Source organism: Squalius cephalus (assembly GCF_949319135.1).
Source record: "Squalius cephalus genome assembly, chromosome: 10".
Classification (NCBI taxonomy): domain Eukaryota; kingdom Metazoa; phylum Chordata; class Actinopteri; order Cypriniformes; family Leuciscidae; genus Squalius; species Squalius cephalus.
This window is the reverse complement of record NC_137131.1, coordinates 20138905-20161822: the sequence shown is the minus strand read 5'-3', so window position 1 is coordinate 20161822 and position 22918 is coordinate 20138905. Positions and strand designations below refer to the sequence as shown.

Here is a 22918-nt window from a genome sequence, read left to right as displayed (position 1 = left end):
TAAGTGAACTATCCCTTTAACAGCTTGCTTTTTTGAAGAAGACGACGAGAAATAAGAAGAACCAGGGATCCTACCATCTTGAAAAAGACTAATTTTTAAAGTGTAATTTCTAGATCATGTCATGTAAATGAATAAAATCATAAAACTCCATGGGCATTTTTATAATTAATATATGTTTTCTAGTTATATCAAGCTCTAAAATACTGTAGAAAGTTGTAGAAGTTGTAGTTATAGAAATCAGGTAGAAAGTTAAATAAAAAAAATAAAAATTAAACAGTTATTGGGCCTCCCAATATTGTTGTGAACAATGGGGGCCTTGGAGTAAAAAAGTTTGTGAACCACTGACATGAACATTAATTATGATAAATATTCTGAGGTCCATAAGCAATTATACCACAGTTGTGGTCTGTCTTTTTATAAAGCATTAAGAGCCCCCTACTGTTGCCCTGAGTGCTTTCTTTTAAAAGTGTCTCCATGATTTATTTTCATGTCTTGAATCATATTCATGTATTTTCATAACTGTAACCCCATTACACTTATAAGCAAGGAAGACGGAGAGCAGAAAAAGAATAAACTCAGCACAGGATTTTACAGACTTTATCTAATCTGTAAAACACCAACATTTATGATATAGTCTTATCAGACACACTATACATGTTTCTCCTTTGATAGGCATCTTTATTATTAGACACCTTACCTGCAAGACAGATAAATACTGTTACAGTATATGATTACTGAGAACATTGTGACTGGACCACCCACTCACTTTGCTACTTTATTTCTTTATATCAACAACAACAAGGTCATTGGATAGTCAGATCTGCGCTGTCTGTAGTGTGGGCTATACCAATGAACTGTCACAATGTAAAGCATGGCATAATATTCACTTATAGATAATGAAGATTCTGATACGTATCTGCAGTTACTAATTAGATCTCAACTAAATTGCTTTTGAAACCTCATACGAAACCACTTTTATTGCCAAAGCATGTAAGTTAGCAGAGCACCCCTCATCTCCCTCCAAAAAAAATCCTATCTGACTGAATATGGTTGAATATCCTTACTGTTAGGGGTTAAGATATTCATTATTTAGACTTCTTCATAGGTGAGAGGAAATTTGGGACAGGCACATCCAGATGCTGGGTTCATGCCTCGCTGTACTTCTCCAAACCTCCCCCGCCAACTCTCTGGAGATTCTCAGGTGATATATTAGCTGACAGTGCAGTTCACAAAAAGTCCTCAGAAACTGGGGCTCTAAGCTGCTTTATTTCAATGAAATGACTGGAGTTGGACTGTTTAATGGTACCTTTAAATCTCATTAGAATTCATAACCTAATTTGTTCTACAATTATTTGCAAGAAAAAGGAGCAGAAGGTACCATTAGTCTTTTTGGTTCTGTGACATTAAAATACTTTATTATACAATAATGTTTTCTTGCAGATTATGGCGACAAGTTCATTTGTAATATTATGTTTAAATATAGTAACTGAAATCCAAAGGCCCTGCATTTGCTCTTAAAAATATGACAGCAAATTTAATATCTATTCTGTTGGGTTTTAAATCTTTATAATATGTGCAAGGCAAATGTATATTTCTCTAATAATCATCATATCTGAACTGCATTAGATGATCTTATTGACTGTTTAGGGTTCTATGAGGGTTGTGGGTATCTCCACCTTAGGATCGCTCCATCAGCACTGGTGCTGACAATATATCTGCTGTTGGGACAGATCCTCACATTTGTGATGCTTCCACTGTGCCCGATGCCAACGTGGGTCACTTCGCCATCAGAATAGTGCCAGAGCTTCAGTAGTTTGTCATCTCCACCTGAAAGAGACGTTTGATGTTTAGCATTAAACTGCAGAAAGCAGCATGAATACGCACTAAAAACAGGAATATTAGATTAGCACCTTATCGACTCAAACTGTGAAACTCATTTAAAAATAACTGCTGGGATCAGTTTGAATTCTGCAAGTGTTTGGCGAGCAGACATTTATCCAGCTGTTTTGCGAATGATGCTTTTCTGCAGCGTTATAAATACTTCTGTTTATATTGTTTATTGTGCCACCTGTTGTTACTGTTACATCCGCCATATGACAGAAGAATGACTCGGTGAAAATAACTCAGCATGAGAAAAGATACTGAAGGTACCTACCAGTCACAAAATATTTTCCCTCCTCAGAAATGTGCATGCCATTTATAGCTCCGGACAAGGAGCCCTCAAGTTCTCGGATTGCAGAACCATCATACACCTCCCAGTAGCCAATCTGTTGAACGGTTAAAGATTGCATGTAAGATGTCTTATCCTAGTCTAAATGGTTTAATGGTGGTATAATAAAAACAAATAAATAAGGTTGCTAATTAAATCAAATAAAAAAAAAAATCACAACGATGGCTGATAAATTTGATTGAATAACAAAATATAATATAATATTATAAAAGAAAGACAATATAATTTCTCAGCATGCACTCAGATAAGAGAGAAAAATCAAGATGTAATTTGTTATAGTGCAACTCAAGAAAAAACGAATGGCTCTAAGCCTTCAGTTGTTCTTTGTCCTGCGCTGTTGCATCTGAACCTGTACTCAACATATATTACATAAATGTAATTTCCGTAGGCCACTTATTGCATTTCAGCAGTAATGGGGATGTTCACTTTTGTGATATGGCTTTGCTTTTTTTTGATAAATGGATTATTCGTTTAAAAAAAGGAACAAATAAATGAAAGAAATTCTGATTCTGAATGATTTTCTTTTATTAAAACAACCTGTCCATGTATCAAACTTCATACTTATGAGGCTGTTCAAAACATGTTTAAAAAAAGAAAGAGAGAAAAATGATTTATGGCAGAACAATTCTATCAAGTTTTAAAAGGTAGTGCTATTACCTTTTAAAACTTGATAGAATTGTTCTGTCATAAATCATTTTTCTTTCTTTCTTTTTTTTTCAGACAGAGCAGGTCTGGTACGCCTCATTGAGATGGATCTGTCCCAGCAGGCTTTGCGCCAGTACTGGGTATCCGGCATGACCCCAGCATTGTGTCCTTTCAAGTACTGTACCTACTGTGCTGGTTTTGGCTGCTTTTCCTGGACAACAATGGAGTCATATTTGTGTTTGTTTGGCTACAGTCTGGAGTATTATTAATGACTGCTATTAGATGGCTGAAATTGAACTGCACACGTTTGTTCTTTATGCACAAAATATTTCATCAAAATGTTATACACGCTCCTTTAATACCATTGTTGATAATAAATTAAGCTACTAGCAAATAATATAAGGTCTTTAAATAAAACATAACATCATGATGTAAAATTTTTTACTTTTTTTACCCCCACAGATGAAATATGAATGAAAGCACTGAGGATAGCAATTTTTCCTTTGCTTCTGTGTGATGGACGTATGTACACAGCCGACCATACGTATTATAATAAGCTCTTTAAATGGACACTGATGCTGTGCCCTAAACTAGCAGATGGACTATTTGGCACAGAGTAGAATGAGCGGATCATACTAAAGTACATCCACAGGAGACTAGGAGAGCTAGTCAGCTAGTTGTTGTGCACACAGTATCTATCTCTGAAACTCTCTATCTCTGAAACTCTCTATCTCTGAAACTCTCTATCTCTGAAACTCTCTATCTCTGAAACTCTCTCTCTCTCTCTCTCTCTCTCTCTCTCTCTCTCTCTCTCTCTCTCTCTCTCTCTCTCTCTCTCTCTCTCTCTCTGAAACTCTCTATCTCTGAAACTCTCTCTCTCTCTCTCTCTCTCTCTCTCTCTCTCTCTCTCTCTCTCTCTCTCTCTCTCTCTCTCTCTCTCTCTCTCTCTCTCTCTCTCTCTCTCTCTCTCTCTCTCTCTCTCTCTCTCTCTCTCTCTCTCTCAAACACATGCCAGTACATCAGTCTAGATCAGTCTAGTCTTGTACCTTTCTGTCAGTGCCACTGGTGATGATCTGGTATTCCTCAGGGTGGTAACATACAACACTGAACAGGGTGTTGGACAAGACCATTTGATTCCTGATGAACCTCCTGAACCCAGACATATGAAGTTAAAGATGACATCAAATTAAATGTTTTTTCACAAAGCAAATCTGTACTCTGAATATTTGGTTCATGTGAAGGTGTATGATTTAAAGGGACAGGTCACCCAAAAATGAAAATTCTGTCATCAATTACTCACTCTCATGTCTATTCACCCAAATATTGAATGCCTTAAAACGTTCATAATCAGTAAAATAAATCCATATGAATCGAGTGGTTTAATTTCAAGTCTTCTGAAGAGACACAATCACTATATGATGAACAGATTTAATTTAGGCTTTTATTCACATATAAATACTGTTAAAGCGAACATACATAGAGCACTCAAAAATGGCAAATGGAAGCTCAACCGCATTTCCTTTAGTTTTGGGTGAATAGACTTTCAATAGAGGGACAAAAATTAAAAATCAAAAAGACATTCAAAATATATTCAATAGACCTTAGTCACCATATTAAATTTAACGCAGATGAAAACAAGGCTGTGAGGGATAGATGTACAGTCTTTACAATGGCACGCACTGTATAAAGGTCCTAGATCACATCATTTTCACAACTCAACTGTTTTATGGAGTTTTTGCCTACTGAGAGTTGTTTTTTTCATTCCTGTCAAAAATTAAATATGGCACTACCTTGACTAAGGTCTATTGTGTTCCGAAGATTAACGAAAATCTTCTGGGTTTGGAACGTCATCGACGATAATGGTGAGTAACTGACGACACAATTTTCATTTCTGGATGAACTAACCCTTTAACTTTTTAACTAGTCCTGTCAAATCGATTAATCACATCTAGCATAAAAGTTTGTGTTTACATAATATATATATATATATATATATATATATATATATATAATATTATTATATATATATATATATATGTGTGTGTGTGTGTGTGTGCATATGTATATATACACAGACACCCGCGCACACACACACACACACATACATACACATCTCTCTCACGTCTAGATTAAATATCTATGATCTGATGCTCTTCAAACTTACACCAGGTCCCAGATGATACAGGCTCCATCAGAGCTGGCCGTCACACACTCCTTGTCATTACTCTTGATCTTAATACAGTTAACTGTGGCTTTGTGCTCCTTCATGGTCTCAATGAGTCGATAGGATTTCTGGGATATCTCCCAGACTCGCACCTTCATTACAGAGAGATGTCAAGGTTTACATTTATTCTGCATTTATTGTAAGGATGTTTTAGATTACAAACAACCAAAACATCTCTACTTATTATTACATGGCTCTGTAAAATAGATACTGTAGTATAATAAAAGCTAAACTGTGTATTTGATTGTTTCCCAAGGAAACTAGTTTCCTACATTCACACTCCAAAAATTTGGAGTCTTAAAGGTTTTTTAATGTTTTTGAAAGAAGTCTCCTTTGCTCACCAAGGCTGCGTTTATTTGATCAAAAACTGTTTTAATACATTTTAAAATTGTTTCGTTTCACTCCGCAGCCCTTTTTTCCCCTCAAAAAAAGGAATTAATTTAATCTTAAAATAATATTTCACAAAAATGTATTTGTTATTATGAATTAGGTAAGTAGCCATGAACTAAGTGGGTTAAAGGGGGTTCACCCCAAAATGAAAATTCTGTCATTAATTACTCACCCTCATTCCACACCCTTCGTTCATCTTCCGAACACAACAAAATACTAACAATTTCTTCTCTTCTGTGTCAGATCTCCTACGCTTTTTGCGTAGTAAACACAGTACAGTGCTTCGGGGTTCTATGGCAGAATGCCGGCTAATTATTGTCCGACGCTGTTCGCGTGAGCACCACGATACATGCGTGTGATGCTGATGCAGGAGCTGGCCAATGGTGAGCCGGCGTTCTGACATAGAACCCGGAAGCGCTGTACTGTGTTTACTACGCAAATAGCGTAGATCTGTCACAGAAGAGAATAAATTGTTGAATAAAGTTGTTATTTTTGTTTGTTTTTTTGCGCACAAAAACTATTCTCGTTATATATTCTCGTCTAAAATGTATAATATTACATTTGAACCACTGTAGTCACATGGACTATTTTAAAGATGTCTTTACTACCTTTCAGGGCCTTGAAAGTTGCAATGACATTGCTAATTAATGACAGAATTTTCATATTTGGGTGAACTAACCCTTTAATGTCATTTGTTTAATCTAAAACATGAGCACAGCTCTCAAGAGTGAGTTTATGATGTGTATCTGATACAGCACGTACCTGTCCTTCTCCCCCTCCACTGACAATCCACTTGCAGTCATTGGTTGCTGCTATGGCACTCACTCCCATACTGTGGGCATCATGAATTATCAGCCTCAGCTTCCCGGTCTCTGGAGTGAACACACGAATCTTCCCATCGTTCCAAGCTGTCAAAAAAGTTATCAAATAAAGAAAGCTGTAACTGCATTGTACTGAACTCCAAACATGTTAAATGAGTGAATTAATTATTGCATAATTCAAACTTTTTATTATTACTAAATACCGATAAAAAGACCCTATGAATTAACTATTGGAGTTTAGTGACTCCATGTATATAAGGTTTGAGGTCATCTGTATTCTAGTGTACTGCAAAAACTGTAAAAAAAAAAAAAATAATAATAATTTTAACAAGTAAATAATCCAATAAATCATATTCAAATAAACAAATAAAAAATAAAATATTTACAATGTTAAACATCCATTTATTATATATTATTTAAATAAAAATGATAAATCTAACCAGCATCCAACTAGCAACACCAAGTAGTATCGTGTTTTGTCTGTGTCTTTAGTTAAGATACAGCTTGTACTTTTATTACAGCTTGTACACTCCTGGGCTAAAAAAATGGCTAAACCCTGAGCTTTTAATTGTCTTAACCACTAATTATTGGAACTTCAAAATGCCATTGTGGTCTGTCATCAAAGACAGAATGAAGTTTTTGGCAGAAATTGGAACTGGAAGTTTGATTCAGTGTGAATCAGCAGATTTGTGTGGAGTGATGAATCACAATGAAACACAAGTTGCATGGTGATGATCCAGAGGGTGTCTTCGAAGATCTGGTGAGAAGTGTAATAATAAATGTATCTCTGTTCTCTACCACAGCGAAGCATGAAGGAAGAGGTGTCATTGTGTGGGGAGCCTTTTTAGCTGCTGGTATTGGTGAGCTACTTCACTGTGAAAAGTCATTTAATGCTTTGGAGTACAGGAAAATATTGCAGAATGGCTGGCTTCCCACAAATGGCAAGTTATCTTAACATGATCAGATGTTATTTTTCAAAAAGACAATGCTCCTGCGCAAATTTCAAAGACAACCAAGAAGTGGCTTGAGAACAAGGCCAGGTCAGAGTCCAGATTTGAAGACTATAGTGAATATTTGGTCTCACAAATGAACTCAAACGAACTAGGAGACATTTTTCAACTGCTCATGAACTGTTTGAAGCCATCAACACTGAAAGGAATAACACAGAGGCCTTGTCCACACTAAAGTGTTTTCATTTGAAAACGCATCTTTTTCTCTCAGTTTTGGCATTCCGTCCACACTGAGACGGCGTTTTTAGCAACAAAAACAAAGCTTTTTGAAAAATGCTCTCCAAAGCAGATACATTTGAAAACGCTGTTTTCGCATTGTAGTGTGGACTGTGAAAACGGAGGTATTTAAAAACGATGACGTAAGTTTAGTCATGTGATGCATATTGAACCCATAGATATTAATGTTTATACTGGTATTTTGCCTGTTATGTGCTGTTCACTTTCACACAGTTGCTAAAATATGTTACTTTGCACACTCTTCATACCACAGTCCGGTAAAGATGACAGAAAATTCACTCGCATATGCTGTCCTGCGGCAAAACATGAGACCAGTTGAGTTTTAGACCAAACATAAAATGGTGAGTGTGACCTGCACGCATTGGTGAATGGTGAGATATTTTGCTAAATAAAATGATCCTGCCAGAATAATTGCGTGATAACTTGAATCTGTCTTGTTCTGTCTGTATCATCTAAGTGAGCTTTTATGAGGGTTTACACATGCGCTGTACGGTGAATTTAGAGTTTTCCGACGTTTCAGTGTGGATGAGAAACTTTTGGAAAACGCTAATGTGGACGGAGAGTGTTTGAAACCAAAACTCTGTTTTCAAATCTATCCAGATTAATGTAGAGGTAGCCTGACTCTTCTTCCTGTAAAAAGCTTTCTACAAATTGGGGAAGGGTATTCCGTGCTGTTACTTTATCTACAGTAGGTGTGCAAATCTTGATAATTTCCTGACCAGTGATTTGTGATTAAAATGGTTAAGACCATTTAAATACCACTACATATTTTGCCATTTTTGGCTTGGCCACCTTTTTTTTTTTTTGCCAAGGAGTGTACAAAAAGTGTTTCAAACGAAAAATACATCAACATAGAAAAGCAACGCTATGCTCCTCAAACCATTTCAACAGGTCATCCTCTATGAGACTGACCACTGAAGATGCTCCGGCCATCTTGCATAAAGCCCAGAGCGTTGCACGTTATGTTGGGCACTGTGATACGCAGAAGTTCCTTGGAGGACTCAGCATGCCACACTCTTATATCATTCAGTGAACAGGTGGCAAAGAGCTCTGACGTCCCACTGTTGAGAGTGATAGAGAGGATTTGCACAAATAGATGGACGTCAATGAATTTTACTTAGGCCACCAATACAAAGCTAATGTCTCCCTCTGGTGGCAGAAGAGAGGTGTTCATGTATTACTCACAAAGGAAAGGCCACATCCTTTACAGAACTGTTATGATTTGTTGCAATGAGCTCTGGTTTGAAGTCAGCATAGCTTAAACTGTAGATCTGTGCTGTCTCTGTCCCGACGAAAAACTGATGGCCGTCTCCACGCAGGGCAACCGACGTCACCCCTCCCTCCAACTGAACACTCCTGTCACAAATCATATAGTTAACCGTAATTAGTGGTTGAATGAGAGGAAGGCAGATAGAAACAATAAATAATAACAAATGAGGAAAACAAAGAGCACATAAAAGAAAAGAAAAAAACTGAGAAGAGGAAAGAAGAGGAAACCAAGGTTGTTACAGACTTTATGGTTTTGAAATTCCCTCCTGAGCACAAAGTCAACATCCCATCTCCTGATCCAACTAAAATATCCCCGGTCTTCAAGACTTTAAGAGAGTTCACTCCCTGCGACAACAAGACAAAGCATTTTAAAATTTCATCCTTTTTTTGTTGTTGTTCAAACTAGTTGTTCAGCTTGTTTTTTGCGTCTCTGTTTAATCGTGTTTCTTGGACTGTGTAGTGCAATAAATAATAGCAGTAGTCTAAGAGATAATAAAACAGTCAAAGAGAAATTAAATATTGATCATTTTAATAAATTATAAATTAATAATATTAATAAATTAAATATGTATAAACAGGCAACTTAAAAAAAATTATTCTTAGCTGCTCGCTGTGCTAAATCAAAATCAAAATTAGGTTCACCTTGCTGAACTTTTGTTTAACAGGTCCACAGCTGTTGAGCAACCTAGTCTTCAGGTTCACTTTCAGAATATCCCCACTTGTAGTTCCACAGTAGAAATAATTATCATCATTTGGGATCTGAAAAACACTTTACGTTTAGTGATGTTTTATATACCAGTTTTAGCCATTCAAAAAACGTTGAAAACCACCTATGGAATGAGCAGTTAAAAAAAAGAAGAAGAGAGAACCAGAACCGGCAGTAGCCGTGATTTCTCACTCACCTCAAGGCATTTGACAATTCTCTTAAGCTGTCCTGTCTGACATTCTGTGGGCCGGATCTTTCTGTTGGGTAAATCCAGTTCCCACACACGTAGAGTTCCACTTGGGGGAAAAACAAACAAACACACTCTAAATTAACATAGAAAGCAGAAAGCGATAAGCACTTTTTTCACGCACACACTACATCAATCTGTAGTATATATAGTGCTCAACTGATTTCTGACTACAGAATATTATATAAATATATAAATTACATAATTGTGCAAAAGGTATGCTAGACTCTTCACCAAATAACACACTTACTTGTATCTTTTGCTTTGGTGTGCCAGTATAGGAACTATTAGTTAGCATTTCAAATGTTCATTTTGGTTTTAATTTTAATAATCAAATGAGATTTTTGTATGCACAACAATCTCATGATTTAATGTGACATTAAGTGTGTGTGTGTGTGTGTGTGTGTGTACCAACATTATTATTTTTAATGTTTTTGAAAGAAGTCTCTTATGCTCATCAAGCCTGCATTTATTTGAAAAAATACAGAAAAAACAGTAATATTGTGAAATATTATTACAGTTTAAAATAATGGTTTTCTATTTTAATATACTTTAAAATATAATTTGTTTCTGTGATGCAAAGCTGAATTTTCATCAGCCATTACTCCAGTCTTCAGTGTCACATGATCCTTCAGAAATCATTCGAATATGCTGATTTATTATTAATGTTGGAAACAAAAGTGCTTTTTTTTAATAACATATGATACTTTTTTCAGGATATAGGCCTACACTACCATTCAAAAGTTTAGGGTCAGTCATTTTTTTCTTTCTTTTTTTTGAAAGAAATTAATACTTTTATTCAGTAAGGATTTGTTAAATGTATAGTAAAGATTTATATTGTTCGAATATGTTCTATTTTTAAATAAATACTGTTCTTTTTAACTTTTTATTCATCAATGAATCCTGAAAAATGTATCATAGGTTCCAAAAAAAATATCAAACAGCACAACTGTTTCCAACATTGATAATAACTGAGTATCAAATCAGCATATCAAAATGATTTCTGAAGGATCATGTGACACTGAAGACTGGAGTAATGGCTGATGAAAATTCAGTTTTGCATCACAGAAATAAATTATGTTTTAAAGTATATTAAAATAGAAAACCATTGTTTTAAATTGTAATATTATTAATTTTGTGTGCTTAATAAATGCAGACTTGATGATCATAAGAAACATTAAAAATGTTTCATATAGGCCTATGAATCAGACAATCATATATTTGATCGTTCAGAAATCATTTAATGTGAGATTAAGTGTGCATCGTTATACTAAAAAGGTCTCACAAAATTGGACTTACCTTCCAGCTGAGACAAAGATTTCATCGTTCAGGTTGGTGAACTCAATGGCGAAGCAGTGACCAGCACTCTGTGCTGAAGCAGGACTGCCACATATAGCCTTCTTACTCTCGATGTTCCACACCACGATACTAAAACCATAACGTAAACATGCTAAGAAAGGACTTTCTAATGTACATCTAGATTAATTAATATAAAATAAATATATATATTGCCTAATCAAACCACAAGAGGTGAGAAACCAAACTGAAATATGCAATGGGAAATCAATTTAAGATCACTGCAATAAGAAGTATTTTACCTGGCATCATCCTGTCCACCCAGAGATACCAGATACTTGTCATTTGGGGAGAAGCTAAGATCTTCAACTTTAGCTTTATGGAGCACAAGACGAGCATAAATCTCCTTCTTCTCATAGTCCCAGATGATAACATCAGCCTGTAGTGAGAAATGATCATCTCATTCCAAGGTTATAAGAATGGACTACTAAGGGAGCCCTGTCTTACAGTAAAAAAAAAAGCATCTGCCAGGATATATGTGAATAAATTGTGTTTTCCTACTTTTATTGCTCCGGCTCACCTTAAAGCCCATGAAAGTGACCTGTCCAGATGCAATATAGCGCCCACTTTTAGACACAGAAATGCAAGAGACGTTGTTCGTGTGGCCATGAAGGAAATCCTGTTTTCCACTTCTCAGACTCTTAATAATAACAGTGCAGCCAAGAGGATAAATAATATGTTCTCTGTCTGGATGCACGTTGAGTCCAGAAAACACATGCCCTGGATAAACAATGTAACGTTAACGTTAAGTTAGATGCTTTGATACCGTTGAATTAACGTTACTTCCATCTTAGCAAATACCGAGAGTATTGTTTAAATTTTAAAGACCAAACAATCAAATGAGAGATTTTTCATAGTTCGCCTTACCATTAAACCCAATAACAGCCTCTAATGCGAGCTGAGGGACTTCTTGCGTGTCTTCTGCCATCATGATACAACTTGCAGCTTCGGATGTGTGTTGAAAAGGGTGCTGGCTTCGGGAGCTAAACACACGTATCTAGGCAACAGTGGCACGCTGTGTTTGGACTCGTTGCTCAGTAGCGTAAAGAGAGTTAATTTCACTGAATCGATTCATTTGAATCGATTCAGTGAAATTAACTCTCGTTACGCTAACTGTTTTTTTTTTTTTTTTTTTAGAAGACACAAAAAATCAGTTTTCCTGTGTAGAATTGCTGAGTAGAATGTTGCAGCTTTTTTTAGTTATTAATTAGGATGTCTAAATAATTTAAGCGATTTGGTTTTGTCGGATCATGAGTCATTTAAATTAACTGTCGGCTACTGTAGGCGGGAGGCTTTGTACAGGTTTTATGGTTTTTAGGTGTGTTCGATATGAAGCGGCGCTGAGCAGACATCAAAGTATCGCGAGAGCGATTCGAAAGCATGCCGGGGCCGAAGATCAGCAAAATCTCCGCTGAACCGATTCTTATGTCCGAAATGCCTCGAATGAACACAAGATGGCGTCCACGACAGATCAACACACATGTAAGGTCCTTTTTAATTGATTGATTTAAATAGTTTAATTCAGGTTTATTTGATAGATTTCAACATAGTTTTGAAAACTCACTTAGCTAAGTTTCAAATGACTAAGTTACCGCAGGGACAGACGAAGATGTGGAAAAGCTTATTCGCCTTAGGGCGGAGAAGGATTACATGTTTTCTGGCGAAAGAAATGCAGCCCGACTTGGATGGGAGTAAGTCGGTTTAGTCACAGCAATCAGTTTATTTCAACAATAACAGTAGGTAATTTGTGATTATCAAATTATTAGGCCTATTTGTTTTACTAGTATCTCACTCCCTCAGTCGAAGTGGGAGTGCCACAGCTCATTTCAGCTATTGCTATGTAAATTGCAATTTTACTTCTATTACACATAACATATTTTTTTTATTATTATTTTTTATTTAACTTTTATCATTCTTTGAGGTGTGAATGGTGAAATGTTTGTTTTTCAGAACAGTTCTTAAAGAGATGGGTCTTGCTGATAAAGTCAGCACAGCAACGGCTCGGAAGAAGTGGAAAAACCTTACAAAAAAGTTTAAGGTTTGTCTTTTGCATTAGTATTAAACATAAAACTGCAAATCATGCATTGTTTTATTTGAGTAATTTTTTACTTCTTCCAAGGCCTGTCAAAACCATTATAAAATCAGTATTAGTCCTACTCCTGCAGTTTAATAGCTGTTAAATACATTTTGTGCATGTAAAGTTGTCATGTCAGGTTTGATGTCGACAGTATAGGCCAGGGGTGCCCAATCCTGCTCCTGCCGATCGACTGTCCTGGGGTGCGTTTCCCGAAAGCATCGTTGGCCAACTATGGTCGCAAGTTCATCGCAATGTCCATTGAACTCTATTGGTAACGATCGAACTTGCGACCATAGTTGGCCAACGATGCTTTCGGGAAACGCACCCCTGCACAGTTAATCTCCAACCCTAATCAAACACACCTGCCTTTAATTTTCAAGTGATCCTGAAGACCTTAATTGGTTGCTTCAGGTGTGTTTGATTAGGGTTGGAGAAGAACTGTGCAGGACAGTCGATCGGCAGGAGCAGGATTGGGCACCCCTGGTATAGGCTATATTTATGAAATACCAACACAATTCTTATTGACTGCTTTTCATGGTGATTTTTCTATTTTGGAGCAGACGCTAGTCACTGTGTTATTTCATTACATGAGGTCTGAGATGAGTCACTCTTATCATTGCCCAAAATATTTGTAGGAACTGAAGCAGTCACCATCAGGTGTGGAGACCAAGTCAGAGAACACAGTTGCAAGAAACTGGAAATGGTTTGAGCTGATGAATGAAGCAATTGGTTGGAAGCTGTCTCTGATTTCTTCAGCATCCCCTAATTATAGTTCCACAGAGCTGCTTGAAACAGATGAGAGCGACCCGGGGTTCAGCCCCTTACCACCAAAAAGGCAGCATAAGGATCCAGTTTTGGAGTTCCTGGAGAGAGAGGCAGAGAGGTCTGAGGCCTGGGAGAGGAAAGCAGAGGCAAGAGAGGAGAAGTTACTAAACCTGCTGGAGAGAATTGTTGATAAGATGTAAATGTGTAAAAGGAAAAAAAAAAAAAAAACCTTGGGCAGGGTGTTGTTTTCATATTCTTATTGTTGCAAGTGATAGAACTTAAATTTTGGTTTACAGTTGACTAGTTCATAAGTTATATTATACTTTACTCAATACATTGGTGGTTGTGTCGTGGCATAATGTGAAATATAGATACATTTTACTTTGACAAACATCAGGTTGTTGTTTGTTTATTCTTTGCAAATAAGTTTATTTAATAGTTTGTTATAGAGGACTGGTTGATTAGTTCATTAACATTAAAGTTTTAGTTCACTTGAAAATAAAATAAAAATTCTGTCTTCATTTACCCACCTTCATGTCGTTCCAAAACGGTCGACTTTCGTTCGTCTTTGGAGCCAAACTGAAGATATTTTTTTAATTTGTGTCCATCCATTGAAGGTCTAATCAACATTTCAAGCTTCAAAATGTACATGAACAATTGTAAAAGTAATCATCAAACATGGTAAATAAAAGCACACGTTTTTCCCATGTTAAAGGTTGTTAAATGAATCACCCAGTATGCATTTCTTCTACTGAACACAAAAGAAGATATTTTGAAAAATTTTGAAACTGTTGATGGACCCCACTGATTTCCATCATTTCCCCCCCCCCCCCATATTATGGAAGTCAATGAGGCCAATCAACTGTTTGGTTATCGACATTCTTCAAAATATCTTCTCGCCAGAAGATGGCGCCCACAGTCTAATCATCCATTTACCAAACCGCTGGTCCAATGTGGCTACAGGGTAATATCATGCAGGTATAAATTGCTTTTTAATTGATTATTCGTTTTTTTAATTATGGTTTATACATGCTAGTTTCCATGACAGAGTTCAAGATAAATCTTTTCATCCCTACTGGAGCTGCCAGTTTGCTAAGTTTTAAGTGATTATTAAACAGCAAGCACAAAAGCGGCAGCTCGTTTTCATTGACTCCTTCAAGTGGACTATTAGGAATAGTGAATGAGGGTATAGGTGGCGATTTCGAACACAGCCATGAATATGATTACTGGCTGATACAGACCTGCGGCCGATTGATTGGAGCATCCCTTTTACTTAATACTTAATTTATAGGTTCACAAAAAGATTATAAATCCAGCTGTAGCTGAAGTCGAATGCCTTTTGGTTAGATTTTTCAGGTGTTTGATTAAACTTTTCAGGACAGTGGACCATTAGGGCAAAGTTGCCCACCCCATTAATTGCGTCAAATATGTTACTTTGCACACAACTTATTGGTTCAGTTTTGGTTTGCAATCTTTTACCCAGAATAAAACCTGCTCTGGAGCAAAGTTAGCCATGTAGCGTATAAGATGTCATGATGATGAACAGATAAAAACCAATCCACCTCTTTGAACTTCCAGAGTTTGCTCAAACTCAAACTCAAACATACAGTATGGGTAGCCATTGTAACTGCTGCAGGCCTTAGTATTTTATTCCACTCACACACATTGCTTTTTATATCCACTTTATTTACTACAGCCATGATTCAATTTCAGTTCCATCTATTTGGTGTAGAAGTTCTCTTTTTATTTACGACATTGTAGATTTTAATGTTTACTAAAATTCAACAAACTGTTGTTTGAATACTGTCTTTGAAAACTAGTTATTCCAGAAATGCAGAGAATGACAGGACTAAAAAATATAAATAATATAAGGCATACAATAAAAAAGAAGTATTTGAAAATGTAAATAAATACATTGTAGAAATTTGAATCTTAAATGATATTTACAATTTATTTCTGTTCATACTGCAGTAGCGCAACAATGTACAGCATTCCTTCACTGTGATTGCACTACACTAAATCTTTAATGTCCATAGTTTTGTCTCAAAGCATGATGCCATTTTGCCAGTGTGACCTTTGATATATGTGGATACATTCCTCCACAGCGCTCCTACAGTCTTCAGTGTGAAAGCAGCGGTGGAACAGACAATGAATGCTGGATACCCCACACCTCTAGAGATTGGATCTTGAAGCTTCTCTTGCAGAGTGGTGGACTCTCAAATGTATCGCAGCATTCAGAATAGCCAGCTGTCAGATCAGCCTGCAGGTAGAGCGCATGGCCGCCATCGCCACCTAGGATAGGCCGCAAGTAAAGGTAAAGGGTGTATACACAACATTTCATCTATATTAAGGAAGACACTGTTTTTTCCCAGTAATGTTGACACAAAGGCAACGTTCCAGCATGTTTGCAGGTGAAATGTGCACATGGGGTATGCAAATATGAAGCCTGAGAGGCAGCCACATTGTTTATGATAACAATAGGGGATAACTGACATGAAATATGTATTCTGAAAGAAACCTTTCCTTCACACTTGCTTAATATTCATGCAAGGTTTTTATTTTATTTTTAAAAACATTTATTTTGTTTTGGGGGCGTGCTCACCAATAAAAAGTGTCTCATCATCTCCTGCCATGAATTTGAATGTTGACAATGTGCAGAAGGAAGAAGACTTGTATCTTTGGTCCTGAGAGGCCGCAGTGGGTCTGTCCACAGGAGTGTTTATTCGAGAGCTAGCGGAGAGAGTTTGATCACTTTTGTCAGACATTCCAGAGATCTGCAGCACTGTACGCTGGTACCGTTCCATTCCTGGTCGTAGCTGAAAAATGTATTTGCAATTAGGAAATAAATTATTCTGTTATCGACTATCGCAAATCATATTTTGGAGCATACAATGTGACATTAAGTACAATTTAAAGCACAACAAATCAATTGAATCGGATGGCAAATGGAGACTTACTCACAGTGAAAACAAAGCACTCTCCTGTGCCAAAGAACTTAAAACCCTTTTCATCACAATTCTTGTGCGCCCAATCAGAAGACAAGAAAGCTCCACAAATCTGCGATGGAATGAACAAAATAACGTAAATGTAACACAATATTGAGATTTCAGCATTTCTGTAAGATTTTGTACAGCTACACTTTAAAACAAGATGGTTCTTTAAAGGTTATTTTCACGTAGTAACAGTTCCATTTAGAAGCATATTGTCCTGAAGAACCCTTTTTTTTTTATCTTTAAAAAAAAAATAAAAAAATCTGTAATGGCCAAAAAATCCTTTCAAAGCCACATCATTATTGATTTTCTGAAGCCTAACCATAAGTTACTTTTAAAAGTAATGCATTACTATATTGCGTGTGCCTTAATGCATTACCCAACATTGGTCATGACACACTCTTAAAAGATACTTGATGTCCTTTTTGTTACAGAATCTGAGAGAAACTGACACTCAATAACATCAAAATCCACACATAACAATAGACGTAAAAACCTCATAAAGGATTGTGAAGACATTTCATTTGGAACTTTATTACATTTATTTTGTGTTTCTTTTTTTGTGTTTTATGTTTTTATTCATGTTCACTGTCAATTGCCATTTATTAATGTATTATTTATACATTTTTAATTTATTATTATAAGACCAGATAGACAGAAGAAGGGAAACACTCATAATGCTAATAAATAATATATGAATAATATGAATGAAAATAAACTATTATTAAAGAGGTTATTTGTAACACAGTTAAGGTTCTACATATAGCACTTTCAAAGCATGATTCTTTATGGAACCTTATAAAAATGGTTCTATTTAGCACCATAAAGGCTTCTGCTATTGCTACAAGCTGAAGAATACTGTCTGGCTCTGTTTAGGACCATTTTTCTTAAAAGTGCACAGATGAATACAGACATACCTCTTCATCAGCAGTTTTCAAGAGTAAAACGGTTGGATCATGCCCCTCAACTTTGGAATAAAACCTGTTTTCAAAAAAAGACATATTTCGAGGTTTATGCATTTGAAAAACAATATTTAATATCATTAAATATTTTTCATTGATATTTATAATAATTAATTATGATTAAATTAATGTTTTTATATTATGGGTCATGGGTTGTTTTTAATATATTTCAACCGCTTGCTAAAAATAAAACAAAAAACTAAGAAACATTATGAAATGCAATATATTAAATCTAATAATTAATATAACTATTATTTATATTATCAATGATAATAATGATGATTGCTGTTTAATGTTTTTTTTTATTTTGTTTGTTTTTTTAGTTTAAATGTATTTTAAGCATTTCTAAAAACATGATTTTATGTGATTAAACCATATTCTCAAATTGTTTATGGTTATTTTCATGGAATGATTCATGTGAGTGTGTCTGTGTAGAAAAAAACATACAAGGAGAGACTTCTGCCATGAACATTTGTACTGAAGAGCTGCACAGGACTGAATAGAGCGAATCGCTCTGGAATCCAAGCCCAGACCACCCTCATCTCGGTTTCAGTCACTACAGAGGAGCTGAACTTCCGGAAATCCATAGCTTGGTATGAACTAGGAGATAAAAATAGAGTTTCATGTGTAATAGGAATTCTGAAATTCTTAATATATATATATATATATATATATATATATATATATATATATATATATATATATATATACAGTGCTATGCATAAGTTTAGACACCCATGCTAAAGTTGACTAAAAAGAGGAATAAAAAATCATCTTTTGGAAATTGAACTTAATGCCTTAATTTAAAAAATTAGGAAAAATCCGACCTTTAAGGACACACATTTTCTTTGTGAATGAATAATGTATCGTACATAAATAAATGTTCTTCCTTAAAATACAGGGTGCATAAGTTTGGACACCCCTATGTTAAATTCCCATAGAGCCAGGCAGATTTTTTATTTTTAAAGGCCAGTTACTTCATAGATCCAGGATACTATGCATCCTGATAAAGTTCCCTTGGCCTTTGGAATTAAAATAGCACCACATCATCACACAGCCTTCACCATACCTAAAGATTGGCATGGAGTACTTTCCATAAGATCATCTCTCAATGCAAATCAAACTAGCTATTAGGCTAACTGAAATAAAACCATGACAATCTCTAGGTATGGTGAAGGCTATGTGATGATGTGGTGCTATTTTAATTCCAAAGGCCAAGGGAACTTTATCAGGATGCATAGTATCCTGGATCTATGAAGTAACTGGCCTTTAAAAATAAAAATCTGCCTGCCTCTATGGGAATTTAACATAGGGGTGTCCAAACTTATGCACCCTGTATTTTAAGGAAGAACATTTATTTATTTACGATACATTATTCATTCACAAAGAAAATTGGTGTCCTTAAAGGTCGGATTTTTCCTATTTTTTTAAATCAAGGCATTAAGTTCAGTTTCCAAAAGATGATTTTTTATTCCTCTTTTTAGTCAACTTTAGCATGGGTGTCTAAACTTATGCATAGCACTGTGTATATATATTTTTAATTTTTTTATTTTTTTTATTTTTATTATTGACCTCATAAACCCCTCACCTCTTATTGTGGATGTCCTTATGAATTAGTGCGTGCTTGTTGGCATTGAAAAGATAAGTTAGTTGGTTGCGTGTGGGCAGCTGTATTTCAAAAGCCCTCTGAAGCAGCGCGTCAATCGTACTGTGCCGTGCCACGTTCTCCACAAAACTCTTAATGTCTTGTCTGAAGTCATCGGCGTGGGCCACTCGTGAGGACACAGAGACTTTGTAAAGGCTGAGTAGAGCAAGAGCTACACGGTATAAAACTTTGTAGCCCTCCATTAGATAGACATCCAGAACTCTGATAGCGTATGTGAAAGGTAGATCGGCAAAGATCCACATGATCCAGTCAGAGTAGAACTCGAACAGGTTCTGGTGAGAGCTGGCTATTAGCTTCCGGATGCCTCTGCAGTATTTATTGGCGAGGTCACCAAAGGTCATGCACGAAGCACGTGAAGTGAGGAAGGTCTGGTCAATGTAACGCTTTTTAGAGTCTGTGTAGGTCACCAGGGAACACATACTGTGGAAACACTGGGCTTCATCCTCACTGAAGTGCAAGAGAAGGGACACCAGAGGGGACAGGATGGGGCAGAAGGTGACATCAGGAAAATGGTGATTTATACAGATGAGAATTTTTTTCACTGAATTCAGACCTGCTTTATTTAGGCAGTATCTGGGGATTTCCCCATCTTCCATAAACTTTGGGAAAGGGTGTGTGCTTGTTTGAAATTCCCCAAAGAGCTTCCCAACTAGGGCATGATAAGTGTCCACATCAGTGTTGATGGATGTGCTCTCGATGTTGTGGATGATGTGTTGGTAAGCCTTGGCTCTGAGAGTATGAGGCATGGACCAGAATCCTGTACGGCCCATTGCTTTGAGCTCATAACGGTCACTCGAGAGGATCTTCCGATAACGGATGGCCGCTTCTGGATCAATCTTTTCCCAGTCTACATACTGACCGTATTTCATCCTGGCAGAAGAGCTTATCTCCCAGTTATCTACCTCAGAAATGGTCATCATGGGTACACCCTTTAAACTTCCTTTATTTCCTGTTTAAATGAAGCATGTTTCAGAGTCAGCTGTGACAGTAAGGTGCAATTGCAATTGCTGAGTAAAAAAGCTACAGCATTATGAATTTAATATTAGTGATATTACAATTGATGTTCCAAACCATATAGAAAATTCAACCCAAATGTAAATATGTTCAAAGATCAAAAATGACCTGGTAATTCATTTATTTAGCTGTAATTTTTACATGATGTGTATTGTCATCTGACACTACAGAAATGTCTCATTTGAAATGTCTATGTGTACTAATTATTTTATCATTTAGTTGGATATTGCTTTATAAAGCAAAATAAATGAATTACCAGGTCATTTTTGATCTTTGATTTTTGAACATATTTACATTTGGGTTGAATTTTCTATATGGTTTGAACATCAATTGTTCCAAAAGATCAATTGTTTTGATCTTTCCCATCCTCCTATAGGTTGGGACTCACTTTGCATTAGGGATTCACAATATATATCGGTAAAGTATCGGTCATCAGATTAGAGATTTTTGTTTAACTGTCACTATATTGGATTTTCCAATGCGCATGGTCATTTCATTGTTCATTTCTCCTATTTTTACTTTCAGATACTCAGTTAAAAACAAATCCCAAAATGAATATCTCCCTGTGCTTTATAGTAATATGTATAGTAAGTTGTGATGCCTAAATTCACTTTTTGAAAAATGTAGTAATTAATAAAGTATCATTACAATAATAATAAAAAAATGCTCCTACTTTTCACCCGGAAAATGTTTTAACCATATACGCATTATTTGGGGATATAAAGTTGGGCTAAAAACCTAAATTAATTAAATTGCACACAGATGTGTAATATTTGTGATTATTTATGATTTTATCAATGCTGGCAAATCTAACTTTTTTCTTCTTTTTTTTTAAAGGTAAAAAGATCTCACTTACGCACCTGTAAGTTCCTTTTTGGCCCATTTGCTTGAGTGTCCTTTAGGTCTTTTGATTGGAGGCTTTGCAGTGATACATATCCCACCAGTGTTTCTTTTGCCATCCTCGTGGTGTAGTGATCTTGCTCTTGGTCGGATAGCATTGCATCTGCTAAAATGACCTAGTCCCTCATCATCTGTGTCACAAACATAAAAAGATCTTGAACGAGGTCTAATGTGGCTTCGGTCCTCGTCAGCCTCTCCCGTTGAGCGTTTTGCTTCGTCAGAGCTGTAAAGAGATCGAGAGCGTAGTCTGCCAGAATTTGTCCGGTCTGCAAACTGTGCATTACTGCCACTCTCCACATTCTGGACATTCACATTTGTAGAGCCAAAATGAGCACATGCAACATTTGAAGTAACCTTTATCATGGCCTCACCAATTCACATAACAAAGACTTTGAAAGGTAAGTTCACAGTAGGTTTGTTGTTCTCTTTGTAATGCCCTGAGACACCTGGGTTTTGTTGAGGCGATGACAGTCAGGTGATCTGTTCAGGTGGTTGTAATACTACTGTATACACAGTGGAAAATGTCAGACGTCCTCTATTTTTTGTCTTTAGCAATCAACTGTGAACACTCGAGTATAAACACTTAATAAAACCTATATGACATAAAGCAATGGTGTCTAATTTAATACAACATATAAATATAAATACACACTGTAATAACTAACTAAAAAAACAAAAAACAATTACGCTTATATTTAACTTTGATAAGTTTATACAGTGAATAGATACATGTTGGATTTATATGTTTTTCCAGTCAAATATTTTTGTGTCAGAAGCCATAACATCATTGTTACAGGATCAAATGCATATTAATGTATGACAGAAATATGGTTGGAAACATTTCATAACATCTTTTTATTTCTATTTATTAAAAAAAAATTGAGTACAGCATTGACAATCATCAAGAGGCAGACAGTTCTCAAAGGGTTTATATGAAAGTTTTGTACTCTCTAACTCCTTCTGTGTTTGGAAACATAGAGGAAATCTTCTTGAAGTGTCACAGAATGTTGATACCAGAAACATTCTAATGAGCTCTTTTCCAGGAAATTCAAAAAGTCAGCGCTTCTTGTTTTCAACACACTGTTATTTATTCAAACATACGTATGTTTGGATGTGAAACAAATTGTTGAGGCTCAAAATGGGGGCTAATATCATTAAATAAGACGCTAAACCTGTTCTTTTTGTTAGAATGTTACAGGTTAACACACTTCGGTTAAGGTTTATCTTAATGTTTATTAATGTTCTGAATGTTCTGATCCAACCTGTAATGCTGCCTGAATTATCATCATACACGTTAGTGCTCCTCGTTGGCCAGAGGAGAACTGGCCCCGACTGAGCCTGGTTTCTCCCAAGTTTTTTTTCTCCATTCTGTCACCTGATGGAGTTTTGGTTCCTTGCCACTCTTGCCT

At 36.0% G+C, this 22918-nt stretch overlaps 3 protein-coding genes across 3 annotated transcripts; 1 reads left to right on the top strand and 2 right to left on the bottom strand.

Moving 5' to 3' along the window:
• Positions 1 to 583: 583 nt before the first annotated feature.
• Positions 584 to 12145, bottom strand: cfap52 (cilia and flagella associated protein 52). Its single transcript, XM_079884154.1, has 14 exons — positions 12003 to 12145; positions 11656 to 11855; positions 11378 to 11514; positions 11079 to 11207; positions 9729 to 9828; positions 9469 to 9585; positions 9071 to 9171; positions 8743 to 8913; positions 8470 to 8618; positions 6252 to 6397; positions 5040 to 5191; positions 3922 to 4024; positions 2156 to 2267; positions 584 to 1827 (listed from the first exon to the last, which is right to left on the bottom strand). Exons 1-14 carry the CDS (start codon positions 12064 to 12066, stop codon positions 1652 to 1654), a joined length of 1857 nt encoding a protein of 618 aa, XP_079740280.1. The 5' UTR covers positions 12067 to 12145; the 3' UTR covers positions 584 to 1651.
• A 233-nt stretch (positions 12146 to 12378) lies between these two features.
• Positions 12379 to 14296, top strand: LOC307166493 (uncharacterized protein). Its single transcript, XM_079884900.1, has 4 exons — positions 12379 to 12617; positions 12733 to 12826; positions 13086 to 13173; positions 13848 to 14296. Exons 1-4 carry the CDS (start codon positions 12590 to 12592, stop codon positions 14175 to 14177), a joined length of 540 nt encoding a protein of 179 aa, XP_079741026.1. The 5' UTR covers positions 12379 to 12589; the 3' UTR covers positions 14178 to 14296.
• A 1306-nt stretch (positions 14297 to 15602) lies between these two features.
• LOC307165528 (TBC1 domain family member 24-like) lies at positions 15603 to 21946 on the bottom strand. The gene is made up of 7 exons (XM_079883222.1): positions 21470 to 21946; positions 19518 to 20544; positions 18377 to 18529; positions 17885 to 17948; positions 16939 to 17034; positions 16580 to 16793; positions 15603 to 16269 (listed from the first exon to the last, which is right to left on the bottom strand). Exons 1-7 carry the CDS (start codon positions 21870 to 21872, stop codon positions 16097 to 16099), a joined length of 2130 nt encoding a protein of 709 aa, XP_079739348.1. The 5' UTR covers positions 21873 to 21946; the 3' UTR covers positions 15603 to 16096.
• Between the last annotated feature and the right edge of the window lie 972 nt (positions 21947 to 22918).